This window comes from Metopolophium dirhodum, chromosome 1 (genome assembly GCF_019925205.1).
Source record: "Metopolophium dirhodum isolate CAU chromosome 1, ASM1992520v1, whole genome shotgun sequence".
NCBI lineage: Eukaryota > Metazoa > Arthropoda > Insecta > Hemiptera > Aphididae > Metopolophium > Metopolophium dirhodum.
Genome location: NC_083560.1, coordinates 46,796,906 through 46,807,896, shown reverse-complemented (window position 1 = coordinate 46,807,896; position 10,991 = coordinate 46,796,906). Strand labels below are relative to the sequence as shown.

The following is a 10,991-nucleotide window of genomic DNA, read 5'->3' as shown; positions in this document are numbered from 1 at the left end:
GATTAAAAAATTAGTTCCGGACCAATAAAGTTCCAACGTTTTAAAAATTTAAAATTGGGGGGAAATATAAGATAATAAATTCAGATACAATTCCAAAATTATTATAGAAATAATATCAGTGTTTTATAGTATTATAGTATTCTTGACTTATAAACAGTGTTCGAACTTAGATATCTAGATGAATAGTTACAAGATATCTAAACGTTCATCTTCGATAATTTTTTTATTAATCTAAATAAATTCATCTAGATACATTTTTTATTGATAAAAATCGCGAAATTGTACAAACACATTTTAAATATTTATACAGATTCTCAAACCAAGTTTATGGTTTATAAATAATGTAATTAAAATTAACATATTGAAATTTGAAATTGTCCGTAAACAGCTCAAAACAAGTCGAAATATTTTCAAAATTTTACAATGTAAGTATAGGAATTGATAAAATAATAAAAACAACATTTCAAGTATATACAGTTATTCGTTTTTGAATTACAACAAAATAGGAAAATCGAGTGAATTTCCCGTTGTAAAAATTTGAGCTTCAAACGCTCGTGAAAATTTAATTTGATTTTCCAGTAGACATTTTTTTTTTTGATAAAGGTAGACAAATGTAACCTTGTATTCAATTTTCAAATCTCTGATTTAAAAAGAAATTTTTTTATAAAATTCTAACATTTTTCATAATTTTACGTGTTTTGTCAATATTTGAACTTGAAATACTTATAAAAAAAAAATTGTGACTAGATTTTTAATATTTTTAACTGTCATTGTTTTAATATATTATAGGAACCTTATATTACATTTTCAAGCTTTTTGACTCAATAAATAAACATTTTATTGACATTTATAGAAAAAAAAAACTAAAAAAATTGAAAACTGTAAATGTCTGTTAACAGTTCAAAATAGATTAAAATATTTTGAAAATGTTATTATAAACATTCAGCGAAAATTTCAGTATTTATAAATATGGTATACGGTCATTTGTTTTATAGTTACACCAAAAACCAAAATCAATTTTGTCGAAAACCGATTTTGAGTAAATATTTCTGTTTTTTCTTAATTTTTTTTTTTGATGTCCCCGGGGCTTTTGAAAAATACTCACCGCCCGAAGCACCAACTAGATTCACTTTCCCATCGAATAAGATACTGTTGAAGAAAATCTAAGCATTTTTACTGTCGTAAAAGCCGAAGAATTAAACTGCTATTGTAAGTTCTAACAATATATATCAGGAGGCTTGTATTAAATTTTCACGCTATTTGACCCAACAAATTAAATTTTATTGATATTTAAAGAAAAACAAACTAAAACAATTGAAAATTGAAAATGTCCGTAACAGTTCAAAATTGTTCAAAACAGTTGAAAATTTTGTAGTGTATTGTAAATGCTAATATAAACATAACTAATTTGTAAGCTATTGGGAAATTTAAATTTTAACCTCCCCAATACACCAACTAGATTCACTTTCCCATCAAACAAGATAATTAAGTTGAAAATCGAAGCATTATTTACTTAAACTACTTATATGTACACGACACAGACGCAAATAAAAAAAGACACATACTTTATTGTAAAATCAATACTTTAATCGCTCCACCCAGAATCTAAAACACATCTTTGTAAAACACTTAAACCAATACATTCATAGTTCCGCTCAGAATCTAGAATTTGAACTTCAAACACTCATAAAAAATGTATGTGAATTTCCGTTTAACTTTTTTTTTATTTGTAAATCTTTTGTGGGATTTCTTATTGAATATTCAAATATTAAAAAATGAATTAAATTTTTTATGAATTTCTTACTACAAAATAGTCTGTACATTTTTAAAATTTTGGTCAAAATTTTAAGTTTAAACACGCTTATAAAATAATATTGTTAATACCTTTGTAGGTTCGATAATTTTAAAATAATATATGAAAAATGTATGAGGAATCTTGTATTAAATTTTCAAGCATTTTGACCTAGCGAAAAATTTGGTATCACTTATCGATTTATTTATTTATTTATTTATCACTTTAAAGATAAAAAAAACTAAAAATATTCAATAATTAATTGATTTAATATTAATCATATAAAAATGTTTACACCAATACTACATAAAAAAATTGATTGAATAATAAATATTTAAAATTACTTAAAAAATTTTTAGATTCTGAGTGAAACGATGAATGTATTGATTTTACAATGATGTGTGTTTTTTTTTTTATTTTTTTTTTTTATTTTTTTTTTTATTTTTTTATTTTTGTGTCTGTGTACACGATAAGTAGTCGAAATAATGCTTCGATTTTCGACTTCAGTATCTTGTTCGATGGGAAAGTGAATATCGTTGGTGCATTGGGGAGGTCAAAATTTTAATTTCCCAGTAGTTTTCAAAAGCGATGTGAAAAACAAAAGAAAAATTAAGGAAAAACGGGAATTTTTACGCAAAATCGATTTTTAACAAAATCGATTTTGGTTATTGGTGTAACTCTAAAACAAATGACCGTAGATGCATGAAATTTTCACTGGTTGTTAAAATTTACAAAATATTTTGACTCTTTTTGAGCTGTTTACGGCCATTGTCAGTTTTCAATTTTTTTAGTTTTTTTTTCTATAAATATCAATAAAATTTTATCTGTTGAGTAAAAAAGCTTGAAAATTTAATAGAAGGCTCCTAGGTTATTGTTTCAAAGGCAGATGAAAAAAATTAAAAATCCTTAGTCACAGTTTTTAATTATAAGCATTTAAAGTTCAAATTTTGACAAAATACGGAAAAATCACGAAAAATAGCAAATTATTTTGAGTTGAAATTCATAAAAATTTTTCTTTTTAAATCTAAGATTTGAAAATGTAATATAAGATTACTCATAAGTTTGTCTACCTTTATCAAAAAAAAAATGTCTAGAAGAAACTTAAATTAAATTTTTATGAGCGTCTGAAATTTATATTTTTACAACATTTGATATTTACTCGATTTCTCATGTAACAATTTTCTTATTTTATTGTAATTAAAAAACAAATGACTGTAGATACTTGAAAATTTCACTGAATGTTCATATTAGCATTTTCTATACACCATAAAATGTTGAAAATATTTTGACTCTTTTTGAGCTGTTTACGGACATTGTCAGTTTTCAATTTTTTTAGTTTTTTTTTCTATAAATAACAATACATTTTTATTTGTTGGGTAAAAAAGCGTGAAAATTTAATATAAGGCTCCTGATATATCGTTCTAATAGCAGTTGAAAAATATTAAAAATACATAGGCACAATTTTTTTTTATAAGCATTTAAAGTTCAAATTTTGACAACATTTATCAAATTTATAATTTATTAATTATTTTGTGGTTAAAAATGTATAAAATGTTTAACTTTTATGGCTAAGGATTTAAAATTTAAAACAAGGCTCCACGTAAATAGGTTATATATAAATTACTTTATTCACAATAATATCATCAAATATACTTGGTAATATCATAGGCTGACTGACCGTTTTCGCTCAGAATCGTTTTTCTTATACAATGATATTATATCATTGAATTCAAATTTAACACCATCCATTACAGTGACCCACTTGTAACCTACTGTACAGCAGAGCGACATCCACTTATCCACCTTTTTTATATATATATATTTGTATTTAAATACTTTTTAAATTAATTTATATTTTTAACATCTTTCCGCGGTAAGTTATGCTATGTATAAAATATCCAGGAATTGAGTATTCATCTGTCAAAATTTTGTTTTAAACTAAACATCATTGTAATATATAAATCAATTTTTAATAATCGTTATGTTTTATTCCATTGTGTGTCATGTGATTATACATTTTTACATTATATTTAATTTATTATAATATGAAAGCTATTTGTTATTACCAACAAATTTATGTTTTGTTTGAATGTTTTTATAATATTGTAGTATAACTTAAAACCCAATGAAGAAATTAAATTTGTTTTGTCTCCATAAAATATATGTCTATGGAACATGGACTATAGACAAATTTACTACAAACTTCAAATCTTATCACATTACTAGAACTTTATATTTTTTTAACATGTGAGTTTAGAGAAACAATATTTTCTATTTTCAGATCTATTTCAGTTAAAACTAATAAATAATAAGCAAATACAATTTTGGAAAATATTTTTTAAAATATTTATTTTGTATAAATATATGTCAATATATGACTTACACGTTGTAGTATTAGAAATAGTAAATAAACAAAACCATTTACAATTGTATTGTTTCAACAATTTTAAGTCACAGTGATATAGCACAGAATTAAATTAATGAATAACAATAAAGCCGGGTCCACGCAATGGTAGTAACTATTAAATTCTTGCGAAAGCAACTATCTTATATGATATTGTGAGAGTTGCTAAAATGAGAGACATAGTGTGTACCAGGCTTAAACAATAATTGTACATCTACATTGATAAATCATCGGAACAAAAAATAACTATTTTAACATTATATAAGTTGTAACAAAATTGATAATAATTAGAAGTGTCTTTAATAATAAATAATCTTTCTAAATGTTTAAATAGTAATAAATATATTTGTAACAAATTATTAATATCATAACAAATTTGTTGAGCTGAAAAATTCACAAACATAAATCTACAGAGAATTGGTTTTTCTATTTTAGATTATTAAATTAAATTTCTAACAAGTCAATAATGAATAAACAGTTTAAAACATACACATTGGTAATTAATTTTAAATTTACTATTAACAGATACTAACACAAACATTACATTATATTTTTTGTTATTTGCAGTCACAGCTTAGAATTAGAAAACGTTCTGATGAATACACATGTTTATAAATCAGATATGAATCATTTCAATTTGGTGTTAACATAAAAGAAAAAAGTCAAAAATATTAATCACTTTATATAAATTAAGTGGGTAACTTAAATTAAATTCATTCAATGTAAAATTAATAATCAGTACCTAATTAGCAGTGATGTACTAAAAAAGTTTATGGGTACACGCCTTAATCATTGTAAAAAATAATGTGGGAGTCTACGCCTAACATGCGTACCACAATTTTCGTTAAGGGTACACGCCATGTACCCGCGTGAACCCTCCACTACACCACTGCTAATTAGGTATACATAGTATACCTATATTATATGAACAATCATATTGCCATAAACATATTTATACTTCAATTTCATGACGCTTAATTATGTCTTTGTATGTTTCGGTGTGAAACTTAGAAAATATTTTAGAAAATATAAATGTAACTAGTGTAGCAATAAAACATACTACAAAAATTGTTAAAATAAAATCTACATCAGGTTCTTGATTCTCTTCAATTTTTATTATATTTTTCTCATTTGGTTCTTTAAAATATATCCATAAAAGTGCCAAGCAAATGAAAAGATTGCTAGGTATTTTAATTACATTTGATATGGTAACCCTAATCTTTTCTGGTATTACTTGACTCTTTAAATATGTCATAGATGGTAAGTACATACCAATGGAAATTTCAAACAATAAGAAAAAAAAGTAACAAGTCATTACTTTATAGTATTTTTGTTGGCCATTGTAATCAAAAAATATGTTTGATATAGCCAAGGCACAAATTAAAAATGAAAAACTTGCTATAAATGTAGCCAGTTGCAGTTGTTTTTTTGAATCTAAAGAACTATTTCCCAATAATATTGAATATATTTTTGAACCGATCATCAGAGCTAACATAAAACTTGAAAATACTAGCCCCAACGGTGGTTTTGAGTCTTTTAACACATCAAATGTAGGGGTCCAAATATATATAAACAAGTACATGACACCTTCATATAAAGACTGAACAACACTAAGGGTGAAGATATTTTTATTTGTCATCCACAGAATAACAGCTTTCTTCACTGACGCCGAAGCAGACTTTGTGTTGCGAATATAGTGCTCATTTATAACAGAGATAACATATATGCTAGAAGTTATGAGAAATGGAATGGCCATTATAAAAGGAGCAACAGGTCCATATTCCAACACGCTCACCAAAAAGTAAGACAACAATCCAGCTAGTATGGCAAGTGTAGCGTTAAAAAATGTTGCTTTGGCAAATGTACTATTCAACCACTCTTCTGGCAACTTGTAATAATTGATATGCTCATTGATATACCATGAGTCAAATGCCGAATACAGAATAGACGTGCTTATACCTCCTAACATGCGTCCAACAAGCAATAATTGAAAGTTTCCAAACATTTTTGTCATACAACACCCTGAATATAATATACCGTAAGAAATGCATAGTATTTTACGGCCGTAAATGTCGGCCAGTGCTCCTGTTATGGTACCAAATAAACTGTTTGATATGGTGCCGGTAATGAAAAGTACAGCGATCTCTCCTTCATTATAACCGTACTGTTTGTACAATTTATAGACATACGGTCCTTGCAGCCAATCAGCAAAACATGCCAAGCAGTACACGGTCAAGTAACGTCTCTGGAGTTTCTGAAAGTCTGTGTTGGTTTCTTGTTTCAATTTTTCCACCACATACTTTTTGGACACCGCAAACAGTATTGCTGCGATCACCAGCAACACGATTATGACAATAAGGAACATGATATCCATTTGTCATCACAGTAAACGTCTAATCTGAAAGAGAAAAACAAAAATCAATACACTCGCGTGATCACTTTTGCGGTCAGGGTATGAACTAAATACTGTTCATTTCAAATTAAATAGCGTTATTATTATTATTATTATTATTATTATTATTATTATAATATTCCAACTTGCCAACATCGTTTGGAACAGTTTCGCATTTTCTTTCTACGTGACTAGTGAATGCAAAAAAAATTAAAATTATAATACTACGAGGTTCGACGCAAGGATGTCACACGACGACATGAATATACCATTGCTTTTTAGTTTTTTCTCTGCGCGTTATCATCACGATAAAATATTATTCAGTAACGATCGCCATCATCAAATTTTCTAGGAACACTGCACAATCGTCGTATCGGTTTTCGGTTCGGGCCGGACGACGGTGCCGGCGAGTCCGTATCGCGAGACTAAATGTGCCTAATCGTTTTTCACATGATTATTCCTGAGAAAAAATTACAGCATAAAACCGTATACGCACGTTGCGCACAATATCAAGCATGTGTGCAGTAATGAGACGACGTCGTGCTGCAGGAAGTTTTGACGATAAAATTTCACAGAACGTCGGAGCCGTCATAGACTCGTACAACGTCTAAACTCTACATAATTCGTACCCGGTATCAGTGTTTTGTAGAGTTTTTAATTTTTTTATAATATTCGTTATCAGCCACACTATCGGCGGTTCGTTATCAGCTGCCAGTGAACTCTGCTCTTTCGTTTCGGCAGCGACTCCTACTCGGCTCTACTATTATTACACGAATATGTTACACAACCCGCGGACCGTTCCGGCCTTCAGGTAATTTTTTTTTCTCTTAACGTTATATTTATAACAGCTATAGTCGGTCGGTACCTACCGATGCATCATAGATAGCTACTGGTTTCGGTTTACTTACCTCCGCGATTTTCCCAACGGCTAATATTGCCATCCAACGACCAACAATAATAAAATATAATATAGGTACCTATTAATAATAATTAGTGTGCACATGAAATAGTTGGGTAGGTAGTAGGTACGTACGTACCAAATTACCAAAAGATGCTCTGGAAATCGAGTATTATGTTACAAAAATATATAATATATATATATTTTATAATGGGCACAATGACACCTTCGGGCTTCGACATTATTTATTTTGACATTTTTTATAAACTTTAATTATTGTTAGGCAGAGGTATATTGTATTATATAAAAAATATTAATAATGTAAGTATTGTTTCAGCAGTTTATAGCAATCATTACCTATATTAATTAGTTACCTATGTATATAATAATATATATAAATAGCTCGTTTTCTATATGCCATTAATAGGTATAACATTTTCTATTAAAAATAAAAATGTTTCAAGTGCAAATAAACTTCAATGGTTATTATTTTTTTATTAATGATTCAATAGTTTTTAGTCGAGCATATATAAATATATAAATAATATATAAATTAAAAAAATTGTTTTTTCTTTTGAGTGTGCTTTAATCAGAATACCTATACGACGTATATACGTAAGATGTGAATTGGTATTTACCAAATTAAATAACTTACCTTATTAAATCATCAAACTTATACAAATGTATGTTTTTATTTTATAAATTATTTTAAATACTTACATGAACTCAAATGATAGTGATAATTACTTTAAAGATTTTTATTATTTGATTATGTTGTTAAAATTTAATATTTATTGGTTCCTATACGGCTATCGCATTATGTCTATAGACTATAGGTCGTATACATATCTACAAAAATATAGGTATAGGTACATACCTACGCATAAATGTATAAATATTTGATATAATTATTTTTTGATTTTGGGTAACGTATTTTGCTTTAAGTCAATAACAATATGACAATGTCAGTAATAACTGCTTATTATCAATACACTTAGTACAAAACACAAATGTGATAATTATAAAATATATAATATATACGCCAATGCTATAATGTTTAAATATTTAGTAATATAATAGGAGTACCGTAATACCTATGTTTGTTTTTACATTATAGTAATGGACAATGGGTCCGCACTAGTAAATATTAGCTCTGGGAAAATTAATCTGAGCTTAAATGATAAAATAGTTACCATGTTAATCATTATAAGCAACTATAAACTGAACAGCAGGAGTATGTAGTGTACCTACTACTTAGGAATAATATGCAAATGCTGGAGTTCTGTGATAAATTTATTTTTTAAATTGTTAGATACCTATAGATTCTTAAGATAAATTCGATAAATTTCTCCTTCAATTGAATAGTATCCATCTATATTGTAGATAATATCACTAATATCAGGTACGCCTCAGTATTGGATAGTAATAAAGTAATTTAACAGTTAACCACATGGATGATAGTCATTTCAGTTTTTTAGGTCTACTAAATTATTAGCAAGTCAAAATAAAATAGTAATCGGACCATTAGGTAAATATTGCAAAAACAATTCCTGTAAAAAAAAACGGTCACTTTACTCTCATCTCAATTCTTAATTTACTAAAATTTAAAACAAACAAATTATTTCAAGACACGCGTGTTCTAAATGATAAATTACCAACTACATTCAAAAATTGTAGTCATTTATTAATATTTTTAAAGTACTATATCCTCATCCTCATGATATTTTCGCATTTGAGTCAACAGACTTTTTTATAACAATTAGAATTTTGATTTTTGGTCAGAAATAAAATATATTATAACATATTCAAAAAGACTACATATTTAATATTACGTAGATAAATTTAAAAATATAAAATAGGAACATATTTTTTGATATTTTGAATTTTGATGCACACAAATGATGCCGCCGTAATGACAAAATACTAAATAGGTATAATCAGTGTTTAGTAAATAAAAATAATTTTTGTATGATCCAAAAATTATTGACAGATAATAATGGGTTTATGAATTATGGTTTTATTTAAAAATTGTAAATTTTATATTTTTACTCATAGACCGACAATATTGGTAAGCCAATGTAAATGAATTACATTTCCATTTAACTCCCGTTGGTGTATGTGTTATTAACTTAACATAAATTATTTCCTAATTAAAATATTATAATAGGTACTAGGTAGTGTTTGAAATATGAAATATATCACAAAAACGTAAAACATTGAAATTCTTTATGATAAAAATATTAATGATGATGGTTATTTTATTATTTATTAATTATTAATTGTATAATACCTAGTCCAACAGTACTAGGTATAATCATTGATATTAATAGAATATGAGTGCTGTGGTTGACGTATTAGTATATAATATGTATAATATTGTATATTTGTATCATTTAAACATTTTTGTATGTTTTTTGACAATATAAACATTTTGAATACCATTTTAAATGTTTTATACCATCAAAAGTCAGGTATATATTTTTTTTTATTGAACTTCCAATAAGTACTTTAATTATTAATGGCCAACTACAGTTAGGTATTAAGGAGAAAATACATAAGTGACAATTATATGTAAGTATAAAACTTATTTACAAAAAAAAATATTTATTAAAATACAGAAATATTTCACGCAATTTTAAATTTCATTACATTTTCAAACACTAATATTTACGTTAGTTGCCTGTTGGTATATTATTTAATAAGTACCTAACTACTTCGTTAGTACTTCGTAGTTATATTTGATAATATTATCAAAAAGGTTAATATATTTGTATTATAATATAGAAATACCTATTTTATATATTTTCTTTTATATGTTTTAATAATTACAATAACACACCAATTACATATTTAATAAATGTGACTATTTCAATAAGATCGGGAAACATGCAATTTGAATTAAAATTTAAAAATACCTAAATTCCGTATTTGAATAAAAACATACCTACTAAGAAAATCTCATTGAAATATTATGATTAATTCAGACGTTGTATATAGTATTTCATAGGGATAAAAATTTGCAATAAAACAAGAAATATTTTCGGAATATTCTATTGGGAAATGCTAGTTTAAGTTAAAATTTACTAAACAACAGTTTTTAGGAAAATATATCTATTAGATTTATCTACAAATATTAATTTAAAATTAAAAAAAGGTGGGTAAGTGGATGACGCTCTGCTGTACAGTAGGTTACAAGTGGGTCACTGTAATGTATGGTGTTAAATTTGAATTATAATATCATTGTATAAGAAAAACGATTCCGAGCGAAAACGGTTAGTCAGCCTAAGATATAACCAAGTATATTTGATGATATTATTGTGGAAAAGTAATTTATATATAACCTATTTACGTGGAGCCTTGTTTTCAATTTTCAATCCTTAGCTATAAAAGTTGAACATTTTATATATTTTTAACTACAAAATAATTATTAAATTTAAAATTTGATACATTTTGTTCAAAATTTGAACTTTAAATGCTTAAAAAAAAAATTGTGACTGTATTTTTA

At 26.3% G+C, this 10,991-nt stretch overlaps 1 protein-coding gene and 1 long non-coding RNA gene across 3 annotated transcripts in view; one reads left to right on the top strand and one right to left on the bottom strand.

Moving 5' to 3' along the window:
- Positions 1-4,124: 4,124 nt before the first annotated feature.
- LOC132936103 (molybdate-anion transporter-like) overlaps positions 4,125-10,991 on the bottom strand; it is a 12,829-nt gene continuing 5,962 nt past the window's right edge. The window contains exons 1-2 of one of the 2 annotated variants that reach the window (XM_061002789.1): positions 6,739-7,353; positions 4,125-6,594 (exon numbers count right to left, since the gene is read on the bottom strand). In XM_061002789.1, coding sequence (XP_060858772.1) covers positions 5,149-6,570 — 1,422 coding nt within the window. In that variant the 5' untranslated portion in view covers positions 6,571-6,594; positions 6,739-7,353 and the 3' untranslated portion in view covers positions 4,125-5,148. Of the gene's footprint in view, positions 6,595-6,738; positions 7,354-10,991 lie in introns of those variants that run through there. The other variant, XM_061002790.1, reaches the window with a different exon arrangement.
- LOC132936104 (uncharacterized) overlaps positions 7,280-10,991 on the top strand; it is a 21,899-nt gene continuing 18,187 nt past the window's right edge. The window contains exon 1 of the long non-coding RNA XR_009663398.1: positions 7,280-7,399. This is a non-coding gene — a long non-coding RNA (uncharacterized LOC132936104). The remainder of the gene's footprint in view (positions 7,400-10,991) is intronic.